Raw genomic sequence first — 23352 nt, forward strand, 5'->3', positions numbered from 1 at the left:
TGTTGTTGTGTCGTTTAAACCCGCCACCACCTAACACAGCCAACTAGTAAGGGTTGTGACGTAAACAGAACGTGGCCAATTCGTTACTAGTATAGCACTAGTGTATAGTGGTGTAGTGTATAGTGTAGTATATAGTGTAGTGTATAGTGGAGTGTATAGTAGTGTAGTGTGTAGTAGTGTAGTGTATAGTGGTGTAGTGTATAGTGTAGTGTATAGTAGTGCAGTGTTAGTAGTGTAGTGTAGTGAATAGTGTAGTGTATAGTAGTGTATAGTAGTGTATAGTGTGTATAGTGTAGTATATAGTGTAGTGTATAGTGTAGTGTATAGTAGTGCAGTGTTAGTAGTGTAGTGTATAGTAGTGTATAGTAGTGTAGTGTATAGTGTAGTGTATAGTAGTGTATAGTGTAGTGTATAGTGCAGTGTATAGTAGTGTGGTGTATAGTGTACAAAAGTGTATTGTATAGTGTAGTGTATAGTAGTGTAGTGTATAGTATAGTGTATAGTGGTGTAGTGTATAGTAGTGTAGTGTATAGTAGTGTAGTGTACAGTGTAGTGTATAGTGGTATAGTGTAGTGTATAGTAGTGTAGTGTATAGTGTAGTGTATAGTGTAGTGTATAGTAGTGTAGTGTATAGTAGTGCAGTGTATAGTGTAGTGTATAGTGGTATAGTGTAGTGTATAGTATAGTGTATAGTAGTGTAGTGTATAGTGTAGTATACTAGTACAGCACACCGGTGTATTCGAGAGCCAAGCCACAACATTTACAAACTGAGTACGACGTTTCGCCAGTAATTACAACCACCTTCATCAGGCGACACATTTATGAAAACTCCCCCCTCTATTATGGATGATATCAGTCTCGAAAGCCTTCGTGTTGAACAGTACGGAGACAATGCCAAATGGTTTCGCATCACATACATTTTTCTTAGGTTTGTTGAATTCTCATCTTATTGTTGTATTTACCTCCGTGCAAGTCTAACGCTCTCAAAGTGTTGCGTTGATGTCACCCTATATGCTCCCTCGCTATTTGTTTTTTTACACCTGATGAAGATCGCTGTTGTGTCGCGGTCGAAACGTCATGATTGATTTACTTCAATATCATTTTACGGTATTTATACATACGTGACTTTACCGAAAAGAAAAATGAGTAATTTATGCAGTCTGGAAAGCTTTAGTTCTTTATTAAGTACAAGAGAACTCGTAGGTCGAGTTGAGCCGCTCAAACAGGGTGCACCGTCCGTCGCAAACTTTATTGTGTCGTTATTAATGAACGGTGTGGGCAGTGAAACGCCTTCAACGGAGAACTTTGTACGATCGGGGATATATTTATTATATACACGCAGCGTTTGCTGGGTCCGGCGTGGCTGCTGGTGTAGACGCAGAGACCGCCGACTGCAAATTTCACATTCAGGTTGGTCAAGCGAGTGGCTGAGTTTGGTGAGTGTGGTGAGTGGGTGAGTGATTGAATGAGTGTGGGTGAGTGAATGAGAGTGAGTGAGTGAATGAGTGTGGGCGAGTGGGTGAGTGAGTAAATGAGTGTGGTTGAGTGAGTGAGTGTGAGTGAGTGAATGAATGAGTGTGGGTGAGTGAGTGAATGAGTGTGGGTGAGCGGGTTAGTGAGTGAATGAGTGTGGGTGGGTGAGTGAGTGAATGAGTGAATGAATGAGTGCGTGAATCAGTGTGATTTAGTGATTGAGTGTGAGTGAGTGAATCAGTCTGAGTGAGTGAATGAGTGTGATTGAGTGAATGAGTGTGATTGAGTGAGTGAATGAGTGTGGGTGGTTGAGTGGGTACGTGTGAGGTGAATGAGTGGTTGGGTGTGAGTGAATGAGTATGGGTGGGTGAGTTGGTGGGTGTGATTAAGTGAGTGAGTGGTTGGGTGTGAGTGATTGAGAGGGTGGGTGTTGGTGGGTGCGTGAGTGAATGATTCAGTGAGGGTGACTGAGTGAATGATTGTGGGTGAGTGAGTGAGTGGGTGAGCGTGAGTGTGGGTGAGTGAGTCTGGGTGAGTGTGAGTGAGTGGGTGAGCGTGAATGATTGTGGGTGAGTGATTGAGTGTGGGTGATTGTGGGTAAGTGAGTAAGTGAATTAGTGTGGGTGAGTGAGTCTGGGTGAGTGTGAGTGAGTGGCTGAGCGTGAATGAGTGTGGGTGATTGTGGGTGAGTGAGTGAGTGAATGATTGTGGGTGAGTGATTGAGTGTGGGTGATTGTGGGTAAGTGAGTGAGTGAATGATTGTGGGTGAGTGAGTCTGGGTGAGTGTGAGTGAGTGGCTGAGCGTGAATGAGTGTGGGTGAGTGAGTGAATGAGTGTGGGCGATTGTGGGTGAGTGAGTGAGTGAATGAATGTGGGTGAGTGATTGAGTGTGGGTGATTGTGGGTGAGTTAGTGAGTGAATGATTGTGGGTGAGTGATTGAGTGTGGATTATTGTGGGTAAGTGAGTGAGTGAATTAGTGTGGGTGAGTGAGTCTGGGTGAGTGTGAGTGAGTGGGTGAGCGTGAATGATTGTGGGTGAGTGAGTGAATGAGTGTGGGCGATTGTGGGTGAGTGAGTGAATGATTGTGGGTGAGTGAGTGAATGATTGTGGGTGAGTGAGTCTGGGTGAGTGTGAGTGAGTGGGTGCGCGTGAATGAGTGTGGGTGATTGTGGGTGAGTGAGTGAGTGAATGATTGTGGGTGAGTGAGTCTGGGTGAGTGTGAGTGGGTGAGCGTGATTGAGTGTGGGTGATTGTGGGTGAGTGAGTGAGTGAATGAATGTGGGTGAGTGATTGAGTGTGGGTGATTGTGGGTGAGTTAGTGAGTGAATGATTGTGGGTGAGTGATTGAGTGTGGATTATTGTGGGTAAGTGAGTGAGTGAATTAGTGTGGGTGAGTGAGTCTGGGTGAGTGTGAGTGAGTGGGTGAGCGTGAATGATTGTGGGTGAGTGAGTGAATGAGTGTGGGCGATTGTGGGTGAGTGAGTGAATGATTGTGGGTGAGTGAGTGAATGATTGTGGGTGAGTGAGTCTGGGTGAGTGTGAGTGAGTGGGTGCGCGTGAATGAGTGTGGGTGATTGTGGGTGAGTGAGTGAGTGAATGATTGTGGATGAGTGATTGAGTATGGGTGATTGTGGGTAAGTGAGTGAGTGAATGATTGTGGGTGAGTGAGTCTGGGTGAGTGTGAGTGAGTGGCTGAGCGTGAATGAGTGTGGGTGATTGTGGGTGAGTGAGTGAATGATTGTGGGTGAGTGAGTGTGGGTGATTGTGGGTAAGTGAACGAGTGAATTAGTGTGGGTGAGTGATTGTGGGTGCCAGTTGGTGCCTGTGGGTGAGTGGGAGCGGTAGTGTAGTGGTTAGCGCTACGCTGCGTTATGAACCCAGCGACCCGAGTTCGATTCCCTCTCACGGCCAACACCTTTGACGATTATCTGAACCGGTCCTGGGCCTCGCCTAGGTCGACTCAGCCTCAAATGAGTTACCTGCTACGGTGTGTACGCATCGCCACTCGGGAGACAAATGCGGCCGAGCGTAGTGCTGTCACTATTGAGACCGGGAGGTCGATGGTCCATGCTGGTATTGGTGATGGTGGTTGTAGTGGTGATGGTGGTGTTGATGGTGGTGGTGGTGGTGATGATGGTGGTGATGTCGGTGGTGATGTTGGTGGTGATGTCGGTGGTGATGGCGGTAGTGGTGGTGGTGATGGCGGTGATGCTGATGGTGGTGATGGTGGTGAAGATGGCGTTGGTAGTATTGATGGTGGTCGTGGTAGTGATGGTGGTCATGATGGCGGTGGCTATGGTGGTGGTAGTGTTGATGGTGGTGGTTATGGTGGTGGTAGTGTTGATGGTGGTGGTTATGGTGGTGGTAGTGGTGATGGTGTTGGTGATAGTGGTGGTAGTGTTGATGGTGGTGGTAGTGTTCATGGTGGTGGAGATGGTGGTGCTAGTGGTGATGGTAGTGATGATGGTGGTGGTGGTGATGATGGTGGTGATGGTGTTGGTGGTGATAGCGGTAGTGGTGGTGGTGATGGCGGTGATGGTGATGGCGGTGATGGTGATGGTGGTGAAGATTGCGTTGGTAGAATTGATGGTGGTCGTGGTGGTGATGGTGGTTATTTTGGCGGTGGTTATGGTGGTGGTAGTGTTGATGGTGGTGGTTATGGTGGTGGTTATGGTGGTGGTAGTGGTGATTTTGGTGGTTTTGGTGGTGGTAGTGGTGAAGGTGTTGGTGATAGTGGTGGTAGTGTTGATGGTGGTGGTAGTGTTCATGGTGGTGGAGATGGTGGTGCTAGTGGTGATGGTAGTGATGATGGTGGTGGTGGTGGTAGTGGTGGTGGTGATGATGGTGGTGATGGTGGTAGTGTTGATGGTGATGGTAGTGTTGATGGTGATGGTGGTAGTGTTGATGGTGATGGTGGTGGTAGTGGTGGTGGTGGTGATGGTGGTAGTGTTGATGGTGATGGTGATGGTGGTAGTGGTGTTGATGGTGGTAGTGGTGGTAGTGTTGATGGTCATGGTGGTAGTGTTGATGGTGATGGTAGTGTTGATGGTGATGGTGGTGTTAGTGTTGATGGTGATGGTAGTGTTGATGGTGGTGGTAGTGTTGATGGTGATGATGGTAGTAGTGTTGATGGTGATGGTGGTGGTAGTGTTGATGGTGATGGTGGTGATGGTAGTGTTGATGGTGATGGTAGTGTTGATGGTGGTAGTGGTGGCAGTGTTGATGGTGATGGTGGTGTTAGTGTTGATGGTGATGGTAGTGTTGATGGTGGTGGTAGTGTTGAAGGTGGTGGTAGTGTTGATGGTGGTAGGCGTGTTGATGGTGGTGGTAGTGTTGATGGTGATGGTGGTGGTAGTGTTGATGGTGATGGTGGTGGTAGTGTTGATGGTGGTAGTGTTGATGGTGGTGGTAGTGTTGATGGTGGTGGTAGTGTTGATGGTGGTAGTGTTGATGGTGATGGTAGTGTTGATGGTGGTGGTGTTGATGATGATGATGGTGGTAGTGTTGATGGTGATGGTGGTGGTAGTGTTGATGGTGGTGATGGTGGTAGTGTTGATGGTGATGGTGGTATTGTTGATGGTGGTGGTAGTGTTGATGGTGATGATGGTAGTAGTGTTGATGGTGATGGTGGTGGTAGTGTTGATGGTGATGGTGGTGATGGTGATGGTAGTGTTGATGGTGGTAGTGGTGGCAGTGTTGATGGTGATGGTGGTGGTAGTGTTGATGGTGGTGGTAGTGTTGATGGTGATGGTGGTGGTAGTGTTGATGGTGGTAGTGTTGATGGTGATGGTGTTGATGGTGGTGGTGGTAGTGTTGATGGTGGTGGTGGTAGTGTTGATGGTGATGATGGTGGTAGTGTTGATGGTGGTAGTGTTGATGGTGGTGGTCATGGTGGTAGTGTTGATGGTGATGGTGTGGTAGTGTTGATGGTGATGGTGGTGGTAGTGTTGATGGTGGTAGTGTTGATGGTGGTCCTGTGTGTGTGTCTGTGTGTCGTCACTATTGAGAACGGGAAATCTTACGACTCCCGTTTCGAACAAGCTGCAACTGGACGATTCGGTTTAATGACAGATGTGATTCATCAGCAGCGAGCTCACATACCGACTAATCAGTAATTATTTCATGCCAATCCAACAGAAACCAAGTGATATCTTCCCATGGCATCCGGCTCAATGACCATATTTACACGATGTAATCCAGAAGACCTCTGTGATGGATCAATCGTAGTAATCGACGCACGGCAGAACGTTAAAGGTTGACCGTGACGATCAGAAATATTTATAGATCGATTTTATAGATCCGGGGTCTTTATCGCCGTATATTTATATCTCTCTCTCTCCCTCTCTCTCTCTCTTTGCTTTGTGTCACACGCGGCTGCTGATGTAGACGAAAAGACACCGACTGCAAATGTCACGTTCAGGTTGGTCAAGTGGGTGGGTGAGTGTGGGTGAGTGTGGGTGAGTGTGGGTGAGTGTGAGTAGGTGAGTGGGTGAGTGTGGGTGAGTGAGTTTAGCTGAGTAAGTGAATGAGTGTGGATGAATCTTGGTGGGTGTGGGTGAGTGTGGGTGAGTGAATGAGAGTGGGTGAGTGTGAGTGAGTGGGTGAGTGAGTTTAGCTGAGTAAGTGAATGAGTGTGGATGAATCTGGGTGGGTGTGGGTGAGTGTGGGTGTGGGTGGGTGAGTGTGAGTGAGTGTGGGTGAGTGTGGGTGAGTGTGGGTGAGTGAGTTTAGGTGGGTGAGTCTGGGTGAGTGTGAGTGAGTGAATGAGTCTGGGTGAGTGTGAATGAGTGGATGAGTCTGAGTGAGTGTGAGTGAGTGAATGAGTGTGGGTGAGTCTGGGTGAGTGTGAGTGAGTGTGGGTGAGTCTGGGTGAGTGCTAGTGAGTGGGTGAGTCTGGGTGAGTGTGGGTGAGTGGGTGAGTGTGGGTGAGTGTGAGTGAGTGGGTGAGTCTGGGTGAGTGTGAGTGGGTGAGTCTGGGTGAGTGTGAGTGAGTGGGTGAGTGTGAGTGGGTGAGTGTGGGTGAGTGTGAGTGAATGAGAGTGGGTGAGTGTGAGTGAGTGGGTGATTGTGGGCGAGTGTGAGTGAGTGAATGAGAGTGGGTAAGTGTGAGTGAGTGGGTGAGTGTGGGTGAGTGTGAGTGAGTGAATGAGTGTGGGTGAGTCTGGATGAGTGTGAGTGAGTGAGTGTGGGTGAGTCTGGGTGAGTGTGAGTGAGTGAACCAGTGTGGGTGAGTGTGGTTGAGTGAGTGAATGAGTGTGGGTGAGTCTGGGTGAGTGTGAGTGAGTGAATGAGTGTGGGTGAGTGAGTGTGAGTGAGTGAATGAGTGAATGAATGAATCAGTCGAGCGGCAATATCTTTTCATCGGTTGCGTAACGCTGTGTGGAAGCTACCTGGTATGTCGCTCCGCACTAAGCTTCAGGTCTTCTCGGCCACGGTCATTCCCTCCCTTCTCTACGCTTGCGAAACGTGGACCCCCCTAATGGAACATCTTCGCCGGTTAGAAACATTTAGGCTAGCCAGTCTACGATCCATCCTGGGTTTAACCAAGCTGGATTGTGTGAGGAGCTCCTAAAAATCCTTGAAAGATCTGGGCAAGTTCCCATCGGTGAGCTCCTCCGGCAGGCAATGCTGCGTTGGCTGGGTCACGTAGCCCGCATGCCCAGCCACCGCATGCCGAAACAGCTTTTGTCCGGCCGGATCGAGGGGGCTAAACGGGCGCGGCACGGGCTAGAGAAGAGATGGAGTGATGTGGTACAGGAGGACGTGGAGCTGAGTGGACTTGCCGATGACTGGTACCAGCGGTGTCAAGATCGGCCTCTGTGGAGGAGGGTCGTGACGGACGCTACTGGGCAGTTGGAGGCAGTCGCCCTCCAACAATAACGGAGGGCGGAGGAGCCACGCTCACAACAACGAGCGGAGCGCCGGGTGGCTAAAGTAGAGGAGGTTGGCACAGTAGGGGGCACAGGTGGTGCATCAGCCAGTCGTCTCAGTCAGTCGACCCGTGGCACCTGGGTCTGCCCCGTGATCTCCTGCCAGCGGGCGTTCGACACTTCACGTGGCCTCAAGGTGCACATGGCCTGGCACAAGCGTCGTGGTGACGTCACCGCCACTTAGTGGCGAATGGCGGTGGTTGTTGTGAGTGAATGAGCGTGAGTGGGTGAGTGTGAGTGAGTGAAACAGTGTGGGTGAGTCTGGGTGAGTGGGAGCGGTAGTGTAGTGGTTAGCGCTACGCTGCGCTATGAACCTGGCGACCCGGGTTGGATTCCCGCTCACGGCCAACACCAGTGACGATTATCTGAACCGGTCCTGGGCCTCCCCTAGGTCGACTCAGCCTCAAATGAGTACCTGGTGCGGTGTAGTGTAGTAAACATCGCCGCTGGGGAGACAAAGGCGGTCGGGCGTGGTGCTGGCCACCCACCCCCTCGTGAGCCGTTCTGACCTTCATAGGTGCTCGCTAACAGCACTTGCCCCTACAGTCTGTTAATAAGTGTGGGTGAGTCTGGGTGAGGGAGTGAGTGAGTGAGTTAATGAGTGTGAGTGAGTGAATGAGTGTGAGTGAGTGCATTAGTGTGAGTGAGTGAATGAGTGTGAGTGAGTAATTGAGTGTGAGTGAGTGAATGAGTGAATGAATGAGAATGAGTGAGTGAATGAGTGTGAGTGAGTGAATGAGTGAGTGAATGAGTGTGAATGAGTGAGTGAATGAGTGAGTGAATGAGTGTGAATGAGTGAGTGAATGAGTGTGAGTGAGTGAATGAGTGAATGAGTGAGTGGGTGAGTGAATGAGTGAGTGGGTGAGTGAATGAGTGAATGAGTGAGTGAATGAGTGAATGAGTGAGTGAATGAGTGAGTGAATAAGTAAGTGAGTGTGAGTGAATTAGTGATTGAATGAGTGAGTGGATGAGTGAGTGAATGTGTGAGTGAATGAGTGAGTGAGTGAATGAGTGAGTGAATGAGTGTGAGTGAATGAGTGAGTGAATGAGTGAGTGGATGAGTGAATGAGTGAGTGAATGAGTGAGTGAGTGAATGAGTGAGTGAGTGAATGAGTGAGTGAATGTGTGAGTGAATGTGTGAGTGAGTGAATGAGTGAATGAGTGAGTGAATGAGTGAGTGAGTGAGTGAATGAGTGAGTGAGTGGGTGAGTGAGTGAATGATTGTGAGTGAGTGAATGAGTGAATGTGTGAGTGGGTGAATTAGTGAATGTGTGAGTGAATGTGTGAGTGAATGTGTGAGTGAATGTGTGAGTGAATGAGTGAGTGGGTGAGTGAATGAGTGAGTGGGTGAGTGAGTGAATGAGTGAGTCAATGAGTGAAAGTGTGAGTGAATGAGTGAGTGAATGAGTAAGTGAATGTGTGAGTGAATGTGTGAGTGAGTGAATGAGTGAGTGAGTGAATGAGTGAGTGAGTGAATGAATGAGTGAATGAGTGAGTGAATGAGTGAGTGAATGAGTGAGTGAATGTGTGAGTGAATGAGTGAATGAGTGTGTGAATGAGTGTGAGTGAATGAGCGAGTGAATGAGTGAGTGAGTGAATGAGTGAGTGAATGAGTGAGTGAATGAGTGAATGTGTGAGTGGGTGAGTGAATGAGTGAGTGAATGAGTGAGTGAATGTGTGAATGAATGTGTGAGTGAGTGAATGAGTGAGTGAGTGAATGAGTGAGTGAATGAATGAGTGAATGTGTGAGTGGGTGAGTGAGTGAATGAGTGTGAGTGAATGAGTGAATGAGTGTGCGAATGAGTGTGAGTGAATGAGTGAGTGAATGAGTGAGTGAATGAGTGAGTGAATGTGTGAGTGAGTGAATGAGTGAGTGAATGAGTGAGTGAGTTTGACTAAGTTGGTCTTCTTCTTCACCTGTTCCAAGGTGCTGCTGATGTCGACGCAGAGACACCGACTACAAACCTCACAATCAGGTTCCTCTGTCCGTCTGTGTACATGCAACTTGCGAAGGATTTTTCTCGCGGACCGTGGGGTTTAAGTCAAAAAACAATTAGCCTGGTAACACGCCGTAAGCCCCGTGCTTGGCATAGGCTATTCCGTTTTCACATCCGTCAACGTTAAAGTAGTGAACGAGTGTGAGTGAGTGAATGAGTGTGAGTGAGTGAATGAATGCATTAGTGTTAGTGAGTGAATGAGTGAGTGTGAGTGAGTGAATGAGTGAGTGAATGAATGAGAATGTGTGAGTGAATGAGTGAGTGGATGAGTGAGTGAATGAGTGAGTGAATGAGTGAATGGGTGAGTGAGTGAATGAGTGAGTGAATGTGTGAGTGAGTGAATGAGTGAGTGATTGAGTGAATGAGTGAGTGAATGAGTGAGTGAATGAGTGAGTGAATGTGTGAGTGAATGTGTGAGTGAATGTGTGAGTGAATGAGTGAATGTGTGAGTGGGTGAGTGAGTGAATGAGTGTGACTGAGTGAATGAGTGTGAGTGAATGAGTGAGTGAATGAGTGAGTGAATGAGTGAGTGAATGAGTGTGAGTGAGTGAATGAGTGAATGAGTGGGTGAGTGAATGAGTGAGTGGGTGAGTGATTGAGTGAATGAGTGAGTGAATGAGTGAGTGAGTGAATAAGTACGTGAGTGTGAGTGAATGAGTGAGTGGATGAGTGAGTGAATGTGTGAGTGAATGAGTGAGTGAATGAGTGAGTGAGTGAATGATTGAGTGAGTGAATGTGTGAGTGAATGAGTGAGTGATTGAGTGAATGAGTGAGCGAGTGTATGAGTGAGTGAATGAGTGAGTGAATGTGTGAGTGAATGTGTGAGTGAATGTGTGAGTGAGTGAATGAGTGAGTGAATGAGTGAGTGATTGAGTGAATGACTGAGTGAATGAGTGAGTGAATGAGTGAGTGAATGTGTGAGTGAGTGAATGAGTGTGAGTGAGTGAATGAGTGAGTGAATGAGTGAGTGATTGAGTGAATGAGTGAGTGAATGAGTGAGTGAATGTGTGAGTGAATGTGTGAGTGAATGTGCGAGTGAGTGAATGAGTGAATGAGTGAGTGAATGAGTGAGTGAGTGAATGTGTGAGTGAATGTGTGAGTGAGTGAATGAGTGAAAGAGTGAGTGAATGAGTGAATGAGTGAATGTGTGAGTGGGTGAGTGAATGTGAGTGAGTGAATGAGTGAATGTGTGAGTGGGTGAATTAGTGAATGAGTGAGTGGGTGAGTGAGTGGGTGAGTGAGTGAGTGAATGAGTGAGTCAATGAGTGAATGTGTGAGTGAATGTGTGAGTGAATGAGTGAGTGAATGAGTGAGTGAATGTGTGAGTGAATGTGTGAGTGAATGTGTGAGTGAATGTGTGAGTGAGTGAATGAGTGAATGAGTGAGTGAATGAGTGAGTGAGTGAATGAGTGAGTGAATGTGTGAGTGAATGTGTGAGTGAGTGAATGAGTGAAAGAGTGAGTGAATGAGTGAATGAGTGAATGTGTGAGTGGGTGAGTGAATGTGAGTGAGTGAATGAGTGAATGTGTGAGTGGGTGAATTAGTGAATGAGTGAGTGGGTGAGTGAGTGGGTGAGTGAGTGAGTGAATGAGTGAGTCAATGAGTGAATGTGTGAGTGAATGTGTGAGTGAATGAGTGAGTGAATGAGTGAGTGAATGTGTGAGTGAGTGAATGAGTGAGTGAATGAATGAGTGAGTGAATGAGTGAGTGAATGTGTGAGTGAGTGAATGAGTGAGTGAATGAGTGAGTGAGTGAGTTTGACTAAGTTGGTCTTCTTCTTCACCTGTTCCAAGGTGCTGCTGATGTCGACGCAGAGACACCGACTACAAACCTCACAATCAGGTTCCTCTGTCCGTCTGTGTATACGCAACTTGCGAAGGATTTTTCTCGCGGACCGTGGGGTTTATGTAAAAAAACAATTAGCCTGGTAACACGCCGTAAGCCCCGTGCTTGGCATAGGATATTCCGTTTTCCCATCCGTCAACGTTAAAGTAGTTAAATTGACAAGTTAGTGCGATGTATCATTGTTTAATTATTTCATCAATTGGCTACAGCTGACCGGGGGTTGCCCCTGGCAACGCCCGCGCGTCATCGCTGGGGGGTGGGGGGGGGATTTCTACCTCACGTTCAAAATTCAACTAAGATTATAAATAAATTTTACACTTTTGATTTAAAGCTTTCGTGACTGCAGTGATTCATATTTTATTATTTTACTGTTTCCCTTCAACGTGACTTCACCGAAATAACCAAGAATGTAAAATGTACACGGAACGCTGAGGTAAATTAATCAAAGTGTCACCACCTCTTCTCTCGCCACCCACCCCAATGTGTGCACTTACTACTGTGGGTTCTATAGATATTAATATTATAGCGCTTAGATGGTGTTATTGTAGCCCGGGGTGGTGGGGGGGGTGGTGGGGGAGGGGGGGTAGCGGCCCTGCCCACAGCCTCGGCCGGCTGGGCAATCTAGGCGAGGCCGGGGGCTCTGCACGGGACTAGGCCTCACCACGGCAGTCTGTCAGGTGAGGACTTTGTGCTTTAGAGTCGATATATAAACACTGCTATAGAGTCAGCATGTACTACTGTAGTGATAGCAGGTGCCACCACAGTATACACTGCTGTAGTCATAGCAGGTACCACCACAGTATGAACTGCTGTAGTGAAAGCAGGTACCACCAAAGTCAGTATGTACTGCTGTAATCATAGCAGGTACCACCACAGTCAGTATGCACTACTGTAGTCATAGCAGGTGCCACCACAGTCAGTATGCACTGCTGTAATCATAGCAGGTACCACCACAGTCAGTATGCACTACTGTAGTCATAGCAGGTGCCACCACAGTCAGTATACACTGCTGTAGTCATAGCAGGTACCACCACAGTATGTATGCACTGCTGTAGTCATAGCAGGTACCACCACAGTCAGTATGCACTGCTGTAGTCATAGCAGGTACCACCGCAGTCAGTATACACTGCTGTTATCATAGCAGGTGCCACCACAGTCAGTATGCACTGCTGTAATCATAGCAGGTACCACCACAGTCAGTATGCACTGCTGTAATCATAGCAGGTACCACCGCAGTCAGTATGCACTGCTGTAATCATAGCAGGTACCACCACAGTCAGTATACACTGCTGTAGTCATAGCAGGTGCCACCGCAGTCAGTATACACTGCTGTAGTGAAAGCAGGTACCACCGCAGTCAGTATACACTGCTGTAATAATAGCAGGTACCACCACAGTCAGTATGTACTGCTGTAGTCATAGCAGGTACCACCACAGTCGGTATACACTGCTGTAATCATAGCAGGTGCCACCGCAGTGAGTATACACTGCTGTAATCATAGCAGGTACCACCACAATCAGTTTGCACTGCTGTAATCATAGCAGGTACCACCACACTCAGTTTGCACTGCTGTAATCATAGCAGGTACCACCACAATCAGTTTGCACTGCTGTAATCATAGCAGGTACCACCACAATCAGTTTGCACTGCTGTAATCATAGCAGGTACCACCACAGTCAGTAGGCACTGCTGTAATCATAGCAGGTACCACCACAGTATGTACTGCTGTAGTGAAAGCAGGTACCACCGCAGTCAGTATGCACGGCTGTAATCATAGCAGGTCCCACCACAGTCAGTATACACTTCTGTAATCATAGCAGGTACCACCACAGTATGAACTGCTGTAGTGAAAGCAGGTACCACCACAGTCAGTATGCACTGCTTTAATCATAGCAGGTACCACCACAGTCAGTATGCACTGCTGTAATCATAGCAGGTACCACCACAGTCAGTATGCACTGCTGTGATAGCAGGTACCACCACAGTATGCACTGCTGTAGTGATAGCAGGTACCAGGACATTGACATTTGAAATTTACCTTTTTCACTATGTAACACGATTTTATGTTCCTGGGTAGTAAGTGTTATTTCCTAATTGCGTATGCCTCAAAAGTATAGAAAGTGGCTCTTATTATTCCCCACGAACTTAGCTTTTGTGACCAGGACTTTACGCAAAGGAACGACACAATTGCGCCCGTTTTTTTCTCATTGAAAATATGAACATTTCAAAATGCCACTGTCCTTGTCACGAAAGCAAAGTTTCGTGGCGAATAATGGCCACTTTCTGTACTTTTGAGGCATAAGCAATTAGGAAATAACACTTACTACCCAGGAACAAAAATCGTGTTACATAGTGAAATAGGTAAATTTCAAATATCAATGTCCTGGTCACAAAAGCAATTAGAAAAATAACACTTACTACCCCGAAACAAAAAAATATATATTTTTGTTACACAGTGTAATTCGTGCCGGGTCACCACACTTATACGGGGATCACCTGTGAACGGACGGTTCTGCTGTGATTAGTGCACGCAAACGGCAGGATGCCCATTGCAAATGTTTACGCATTCGTTAATCCCCACCGACCCACGCACCAACCCACCAATCCACTCGAAGGGCTCACACGTGACGTGATCACATGTAGCCATCTGTTTGACGAGGAGGGAGGAGGATGTGTGGGCACATCAAGGCTGTCCGCCTGATGATGGCGGTTCGTAATTACTGGCGAAATGTCACGGTGCTCAGATTGTAAATGTCGTGGATTTTGCTCTCCAACACACAACCGGTGTGCTGTACTAGTATACTACACTATACACTACACTATACACTACACTATACACTACACTATACACTACACCACTATACACTACTACACTATACACTACACCACTATAAACTACACCACTATACACTACTATGCACTCCACTATACACTACACTATACACTACTATACACTACTATACACTACACTACTATACACTACTACACTATGCACTACACCACTATATACTACTATACACTACATTACTATAGACTACTACACTACACCATTATACACTACTTCACTATACACTACACTTCTATACACTACACCACTATACACTACACTTCTATACACTACACTATACACTACTACACTATACACTATACCACAAGACACTACACTATACACTACTACACTATACACTACACTTCTATACACTACACTATACACTACACCACTGTACACTACCACACTATACACTATACCACAAGGCACTACACTATACACTACTACACTACACTTCTATACACTACACTATACACTACACCACTATACACTACCACACTATACACTATACCACAAGACACTACACTATACACTACTACACTTCTATACACTACACTATACACTACACCACTATACACTACCACACTATACACTATACCACAAGACACTACACTGTACACTAGTGCTGTACTAGTGACGAATTGGCCACGTTTTCTTTACGTGACACAACCCTTACTAGTTGGCTGTGTCAGATGATGGCGGGTTTAACAACACATTTATCTATTTACGCGATCTAAAATAAAACCTGTATCATGGCTGATATTTGTTGCGAAAGCCTACGTATTAAACTATAGTATAGTATAGTGTATTGTGTAGTGAATAGTGTAGTGTATAGTGTAGTGTAGTGTATAGTGTAGTGTATAGTGTAGTGTATAGTGTAGTGTATAGTGTAGTATACCAGTACAGTAATAAGCCGGCTTGTTGTGAGTAAACCCACTGCAACATTTGCAATTGGAGTAGCTGTGACGTTTCGCCGGTAATCATAACAACAACAACAACCTGCATCATCAGGCGGACCGCCATAGTTGTGGAGAAATCCTCCTTCCTCCTGTTTTGTTCTTAAACTAGTTAACGAATTTGGCGCCAATTCTTGCCAGCAAGTCACAAACTCATTAGTAATTGGTCCTGTCTGGCGGTGGTGGTGGTGGCGGGGGGGTTTAACGACACAACATTTACATTCTCGCCATGTTTACCGACAAAACATTCTCAGGATATGTGCAATGGCCGATGCGCGAACGGGCGGTCACGAAGTGAACCGAGGCCTCCGATTGGTGCCCCTAATCTGGTGGGGACCACGTGGGGTGGATGACGTGGTAAGGGGGTGGGAGGGGTTTGAAGGGAGAGGCCTGGAAGGGGGTTGGCTGGAGACCGATAATTTTAAGGGATTGGAGGAAAGATGACAACGCAAAGGGCGGGAATCGAAGGTTGACTGGCAGGAGAGGGGGTTGAGATCCGTTAGAGCAGAAGGGGGGGGGGGGGAGGGCTTTGGAAAGTAAGTCGGGGAACCTTGGGGAAAGTTGGAGGCTCGAGCGATATGAACCGGGGAAGCACGGCGTGGATGGGGATGCTTGGAGAGGAGACTCGGCTGTGCTTGAAGGCAGTGTTCGTGTAGACACTAAAGGCTCTCAATAATATGAACCTCACGGCGGGACCCCGGGTGGTCCCGAATAAACGGAAGTCAAAATCGCAATTAACTAATTTATTTTCGGCGACTCCATCCCCACCGCACGACGTGAACGCCGTAACCCCACCACTCATCGATCCTCTCGTTCTTACTCTTTGGTTCATTCGGTAAAGTCACGTAGGTATAAAATAAAATTAAATCACGACGTTTCGGGCGCAACACAAGCGTCCGTAAATCAGTTGGGACAACCGCAGCAAGACACAATTGCTGAAGTGGGCAAAAGGGCTGCTGTAACAAGAGGCTATATCGGTAAGAGAGGGGGGAGTAGCCAGTGAGGAGAGATAGAGAGGGGGGTGTGGGGTAGGGGGAATGGAGTGCTGCTAGAGGGATTAGGAAAAGGGTGAGCACGGCAAAATGCCAGGGGAGGGGGGGGGGGGGGAGTGAGCGGGCTGGGAGTGGGAGGCTGAAGAAACTGGAGATGTGGATATGAAGGCAACACCATGAACCAGTTAAGGTTGTACCTGGTTAGTAGCATCCTTCCAATGATTGCTCAATTTGTATCCATCTTCTCGGTTGAAGTTATTTTTATGTTTATATATCTGGATGGCTTCATGAACAAACCTTTGATAGTTTAACACGTAGGCTTTCGCGACCAATATTATTCATAATAAAGGTTTTTGGGTTAGATCGCGTTTATTTATAAATGTGTCTTACGCTGATGTTACGTCCCGTCTGCCCAATGTAGCAGCTGCCACATGAACAATTAATCCGATATACACCTTCTGTTGATAGTTTAGGTAATGCGTCTTTAGTGCAAGATACTAGTTTTTGAATTTGGTACAGTACACAAAATTCAAAAACTAGTATCTTGCACTAAAGACGCATTACCTAAACTATCAACAGAAGGTGTATATCGGATTAATTGTCTTTAGTGCAAGATACTAGTTTTTGAATTTGGTACAGTACACAAAATTCAAAAACTAGTATCTTGCACTAAAGACGCATTACCTAAACTATCAACAGAAGGTGTATATCGGATTAATTGTTCATGTGGCAGCTGCTATATTGGGCAGACGGGACGTAACATCAGCGTAAGACTAAAAGAACATCAGAGAAATATTAAATTATCTCAAACACAACTGTCGGCAGTGGCAGAACATGCTTGTCAACAAGGACACTCAATTGATTTTGACAATGTTGCAGTGGTGTGTAAAACTAATTATTACTGGCAAAGACTAATTAGAGAATCCATTGAAATTGAGAGGAACAAGAATAACTTTAATCGCTCTGACAGCTACCGGCTTAGTGCGGCCTGGAAGCGTATTATTAAATAATACACATTACATTTTGATTTAAAGAATTACTAATCTACAACTCATTACTAATCATAACCAATGACTGATTACTAATCGATTATATAATTACATTACCCCCCCCCTCCGCCTCTAATCACTGCACCTGATGAGTTAAGTGATGACGTCACCCTGCTGCTCTATATAAAACCGGGAGCAAGCGAGGGCTTTACCATTCTGGCGAATTGCCCAATGATGCTGGAAGTATTTACCAGCGAAACGTCGTACTCAAACTGTAAATGTGGATTAACTCTTCAACACACCGGTGGGCTGAAGTAGTGAATTATTTGTCTTTTGTCAACGTGACACTTTTTTTGCTGATTGGCCGTGTCGGGTGGTGGAGGGTTACGACACATTTATAAATAAACGCGATCTAACCCAAAAACCTTTATTATGAAACCTTTGATAGTAGCCCGAAGGTTTTGCAGAGTACCTTGGTCTTGGAAAAAAACAATATCATGAGAGCCCACAGCGTTCTTCACCAAGCGCGCGTCCTTGCCAAAATTGCCGTAGTCATAGACGAAACGTTGAAACGTCTGCCTCAGCAGCTGTCCCACTCTTTTTTCTTCCCGAAGACGACCGCTTGTGTTGCGATCGAAACGTCGTGAGTTTTTGTTGTTGTTATTTTCTTTGAACCTATCTACGTGACTTTACCGAAAGACCCAAAGAATATGAATTCCTGCAGTCACGAAAGCTTTAAGTCGAGATTTAAAACTTTGAAACTTTGATTAGCGCATCGTGTGGGCTCGTTGAGAGTAGGAAATAGATCGCTGTATCGCTCGCCTTCAACGGATATAAAATGATGTCGTCAACGCAGTTCATGCGAGAGCCCTGGGGGGGGGGGGGGCTTGTGGGGACCCCGGGTTCCCGACATAAGGTTCACTATTGAAGAAACGGGTGTCGATCTTCATTACATGCGGGTAATATTTGTCGCGAAAGACTACTCCTTCTCTTCCTGCTGCTGCTGAATGTTAAACTCATCAAACAAAGTTGTTGTTCGGTGTTGCCTTTTTTTTGTAGGGTTCGCCTGAAAGTGTGTAACGCATTTTTTGTTTGATTGTTTGAATTTCAAATTTGCAGGGAAGATTGAACGGGTCATCAACAGAGTGTCATGGGCTCGAAAATAAAGACGGCCGTCTTCGTGTTTATTTCGTTACTGGTCATGATTTTCCTTTCCTCGGGATACTTAAAGGTACGCTGTCGGAAGCATAGTGTACGTACCTATGTTGAACTTCTATCGCACCACTGTAAGGTAGCTAACCGTGGCAAATCGGAGGTGCAGCGGAACGACAACAAACTACACGCAAAAAGCACTTCTGTTGAAATGGGTTTTCAATATACTTTCGTGGTGCAGTGAATAGCAAGTGCTGTATAGTAGTTTAGTGTGTAGTGCAGTGTATAGTAGTGTATTGTATAGTATAGTAGTGTAGTGTATAGTAGTGTAGTGTATAGTAGTGCAGTTTATAGTAGTGTATTGTATAGTAGTGTAGTGTATAGTAGTGCAGTGTATAGTAGTGTAGTGAATAGTGTATATTAGTGTAGTGTATAGTAGTGTAGTGTATAGGAATGTAGTGTATTGTGTAGTGTATATTAGTGTAGTGTATAGTAGTGTAGTGTATAGTAATGTAGTGTATAGTTTATATTAGTGTAGTGTATATTAGTGTAGTGTATAGTAGTGTAGTGTATAGGAGTGTAGTGTATCATGTAGTGTATATTAGTGTAGTGTATAGTAGTGTAGTGTATAGTAGTGTAGTCTATAGTGTAGTGTATAGTAGTGCTGTATAGTAGTGTCGTGTATAGTGTAGTGTATAGTGTAGTGCATAGTGCAGTGTATTATAGTGTGGTGTGCAGCATAGTGTGTGTAGTGTAGTGTTGATTGTAGTCTGTAGTAATGTCGTGCATAGTGTGTACGTATGTTGAACTTCTTTCGCACCGTATGTAGCCAACCATGGAAATCAGAGGTGTGGGGGAAGCAAAACAAACTAAACAGAAAAATAAATGAGTTCGTCCATCTAGTTTTAGTAGAGTAGTATATAGTCGTGGTGTATAGGAGTGTAGTGTATAGTGTAGTGTATAGTAGTGTATAATCGTAGTGTATAGGAGTGTAGTGTACTGTATAGTCGTTGTGTATAGGGGAGTAGTGGATAGTGTAGTGTCCGTTCATTCGTGTCCAAATCCGCTTTGTCCTGGTGAGGGTGACAGCAGCTGAATGTCGAGTAGGGTGGTCCAGACCTCCCTTTCCCTGGTGACAGACTCCAGCACCACTCTACTACACTATACACTACACTATACACTACCACACTATACACAACACTATACACTTCACTACTATACACTACACTATACACTACACTACTATACAGTACACTACTATAAACTACACTATACACAACGCTACTATACACTACACTACTATAAACTACACTACTATACACTACACTCTACACTACACTAATATACACTACACTATAGACTACACTACTATACACTACACTACAATACAGTCTACACTAATATACTAAACACTACACAAAACACTACACTACTATACACTCCACTACTATAGACGTCACTCCCGTACACTACACTACTATACACTACTATAAACTACACTACTATACACTACCTTATACACTGCGCTACTATACACAGACTCTGGCGCTTCCTGGGGAATTCCCAGGCGTTCCCAGGCCAGCTGAACGAAATCGTCCCGCCAGCAGTGTTGTTCTTGGCCGGCCCCAGGGTCTTCGTCCGGTGGGACGTTCCTGCCCGGTAGAGTTCCAGGGGGAGTCTACCGGGGAGTGCGGCATCCTTACCAGGTGACCGAACCACCTCAACTGGCTGCTCTCGATCTGCAGGAGCGGCGGCTCGACTCTGATGCTCTCCCAGATTACCGAGCTCCTCTCCCGATCACGGAGAGTGGTGAGGCCTGGAAACCCTGCGGAGAAGCCTCTTTTCGGCCCTTTGTATCCGCGATTTCATCCTTTCGGTCATTACTCAAACCTCACGGCCATAGTTGAGGGTGGGAACATAGATCGACGGGTAACCCGAGATCTTCGTTCGAGAACTCAGCTCCCGCTACACTACTGCGGAACGGTTCAAGCACCTGGATCACTGCGGACGCCGCACCAATCCCACGGCTGAGTTCTCACTCCCAATAGCTATCACTCGCAAACGAGACCCTGAGGTGCTTAAACTCCTTTGCTAAGGGCAGCTGTTCCCACCCCCCTCCCACCCTCACCTGGAGAGAAAACTCCACCATTTCCTGGGAGTGAACCATGGACCGCAGATTTTGAGGTGCCGATCCTCATCCCTCATTCCAGCCGCTTCACACGCTGGATATCACAGACCGATGAGGTAAAGAGGACAATGACATCTGCGAAATAGCAGTGATGCCACCTCATTGCCACCCATATTGTATACTCTCCATACCTTGGCTGCAGCCTTGACATCCTGTCCATGGAAATCACAAACAGGAGTGGAGACAAGACGCACTCTTGGCGGAGTCCAACACCCACAGTGAACGACTTTGATTTAGCACAAAGACTATGGACACAGCTCTCACTCCGGGAATAGAGGGGACCGGATAGCACATGAAAGCGGCACGGGTACATCGTGCTCTCGCAGCACATCTCACAGGACATTGCGGGGAACATGGCCACATGCGTTTTTCCAAGTCGACAAAGCAGAGGTAGACTGGAGCAGCATATTCCCATGACCCCTCAAATATATGTGAGAGGGAAAAAGAGCTAGTCCATGGTTCCACGACCATGATGGAATCTGCATTTCTCCTCCTGAATTTGAGGCTCGACCACCGAGTGGAGCCTTCGACTCCAGCACTCTGGCAAAGCCTTTACCTGAGACGCTGAGGAGTGTGATCCCTCGGTAGTTGGAGCACGCCCTCTGGTCCCCTTTCATACAAAGGGGAACCACAACCTTATTTTACCGAATCCAGAGGTACTGCACCCACCTTCCATGCAACATTGAAGAGGCGTGTTAACCACGGCACTCCTGCACTGCCCAGAGCTTTCAACAACTCTGGGCTAATCTCGTCCACCCCAGCAGTTTCGCCGCTATGAAGGATCTCGACCGCCACAGCGATTTCAGCAGCCGTGATGGATCCGACCACCCCCCCCCCCCCCCAGTTGTTTCCAAGGCTGCCTCCTGAGAGGGGGGCACGCCCACCGGGTTGAGGAGTGCCTCAAATTGTCCCTTCTACCTCTCCACTACCTCCTCAGTTGAGGTCGATGTTACACCACCACCCTTACTGAGAACAGCCCCGGGCAACGTCCCGTTGATCCCTTCAAGGCGTCGGATGGTTTTGCCAGGACATCTTTGAGGCCCTCTCCGTGGCCTCTCCAAACTCCTCCCATGCTCTGGGGCTTTCTCTTCAGCGACTGCAACCACTGTCGTCCTCTTGGCAAGCCGGTGCCTCTCAATCGGAAAGCCTCCTCCTTCAACTTGGGAGCTTCCCTCACCACCGGAGGCCACGAGCAGGTCCAAGGTTTACCGCCATGACAGGCACTAACTGCCTGCAGGCCACAGATTTTCGCAGCTGCATCCATAATCGAGGTTCTGAACATCGTCCACTCTGACTCAATGTCCATGACCTCCCCTGGAGTGCAGGAGAACTTATCCCGGAGGCGAAGTTCAAATATTTCTGCACCGGGTCTTCCGCCAGATGTTCCCAGAAAACCCGACACTATTCGCTTGGGGCTTCCACGTCCATCTGGTCGGTTGCCCCAAAAGCGTCGGATCCAACTTACCACCAGGTGGTGATCAGTCGACAGCTCTGCCCCTCTCCTCATCCGAGTGTCCAGAACATACGGCCTTAGGTCCGATGATACAACTATGAAGTCAATCAGTGACCTTCGGCTCAAGGTGCTCTGGTACCAAGTACACTCATGAGCATCCTTGTGTTCTGACACGGTGTTTGTTTTTGACATTCCGTGTCTAGCGCAGAATTCCAATAACGTCTCCGATCAGGGGAGCCATTCCTCCCAATCACGCCTCTCCAGAATTTCTCCATCGCTTCCCACGTGAGCATTGAAGTCGTCCAGTAAGGCTGTGGAGTCAGTAGGCGGCAGCTCTGTCGAGCACTGCACCCTACCCGTCTCCAAGAAGGCCGTAAAACTCTGAACTGCTGTTTGGTGCATAAACACAGACAACCGAGGCAGAGTTTTCCTTTCTGAGACCCAAAGTCCCATTGAGGCGACACTCTCATCCACTGGGACAAATTCACAACGACAAGCGGTTCTAAAGAAGTTATTTCGTCAAATCTAGCGCAATTATACACGTCATTAATCATTGGCGAGCTAACACACTGGCTGCGGACGCCGTACACAAATCACTTTCTACTATCGACTAACAATGCAAAACAATCGCTCGTTTCTGACAATGTTCCCATTTTTTGTTTTTCTTTTCTCCTCGTCAAGACGTTCAACCAGCAGAAACACGTGGCGCCAAAGCTGCACTATCAGCAAAGCGATCGCCTCCGCCCGGCGACAAAAATGATACCGGGCCCCACGAAGTGGCGGCCGCCGCCGTTGCCGGACGTCACCTTCGCCTCGTCGGCCGCCAAAAGCATCGCCACGGTCGTCAACGGCAGCTCGGGGACGCCGCTCAGCGTGGGCGACACCCTCCTTGTCGAGGTCCAGATGCGCGACTTCGCCGGGCGCCCCAAGCGCCACGGCGGCGACTTCCTCCTCGCCAGGCTCTCGAACGCGAGGCTCGGCGCGGCCGTCTCGGGCGCCGTCACCGACCGCGGCGACGGCACGTACCTCGTGTCCTTCCGCGTCTCGTGGCCCGGCGAGAGCCGCCCCGAGGTGGCGCTCGTGCACTCGAGCGAGGAGGTCGCGGTGCTGGAGAGGGTGCGCGAGGCCGTGCCCGACAAGGTCAGCTTCTGGGGCACGTTCGTGTCCGGCGGGCGGAAGGAGCGCTCAGCCTGCCACGTGTTCCTGAACGCGACGGTGGGAGGCGGCGAGCTGTGCGACTTTGGGGACGCGGAGCGCGGCGAGGCGTGGTCGTGCGTGAGGCCGGGGGAGCTGCCCTGCTACTCGCTGGAGGGCTACTCGTCGTACAACAAGTACGCGCGCATCTTCACGGCCGAGGAGCGCCAGCTCTTCTCGAGGTGAGAAATCGGATGGGTTGGAAAGATCGGATTTTGAGCCCCCTCGCACCCCCTCAACATCTCAGCGTCGGCTTGCGATGGTTTCGTCGTGGGCCCACCAAATGGGATTCACGATCGCTTTGCTTTTTAACACGTCGGCTTTCGCGACCAATGTCATCCATAATATGGAT

The 23352-nt window shown here is 47.6% G+C and overlaps 1 protein-coding gene across 2 annotated transcripts; it reads left to right on the plus strand.

Moving 5' to 3' along the window:
- LOC116956855 (NXPE family member 4-like) lies at nt 1-23352 on the plus strand. 2 transcript variants are annotated; one of them, XM_076054831.1, is made up of 6 exons: nt 1-1410; nt 5861-5894; nt 9332-9380; nt 11195-11243; nt 18133-18244; nt 22488-23352. In XM_076054831.1, exons 5-6 carry the CDS (start codon nt 18164-18166, stop codon nt 23184-23186), a joined length of 780 nt encoding a protein of 259 aa, XP_075910946.1. In that variant the 5' UTR covers nt 1-1410; nt 5861-5894; nt 9332-9380; nt 11195-11243; nt 18133-18163; the 3' UTR covers nt 23187-23352. The 2 variants fall into 2 exon arrangements, with proteins under 2 accessions (XP_075910946.1, XP_075910947.1); XM_076054832.1 differs by lacking the exon at nt 5861-5894.

The sequence above is a fragment of the Petromyzon marinus genome, chromosome 68, assembly GCF_048934315.1.
Source record: "Petromyzon marinus isolate PM22_M1 ecotype Great Lakes invasive population chromosome 68, UKy_Petmar_22M1.pri1.0, whole genome shotgun sequence".
In the NCBI taxonomy this organism is placed as follows: Eukaryota; Metazoa; Chordata; class Hyperoartia; order Petromyzontiformes; family Petromyzontidae; genus Petromyzon; species Petromyzon marinus.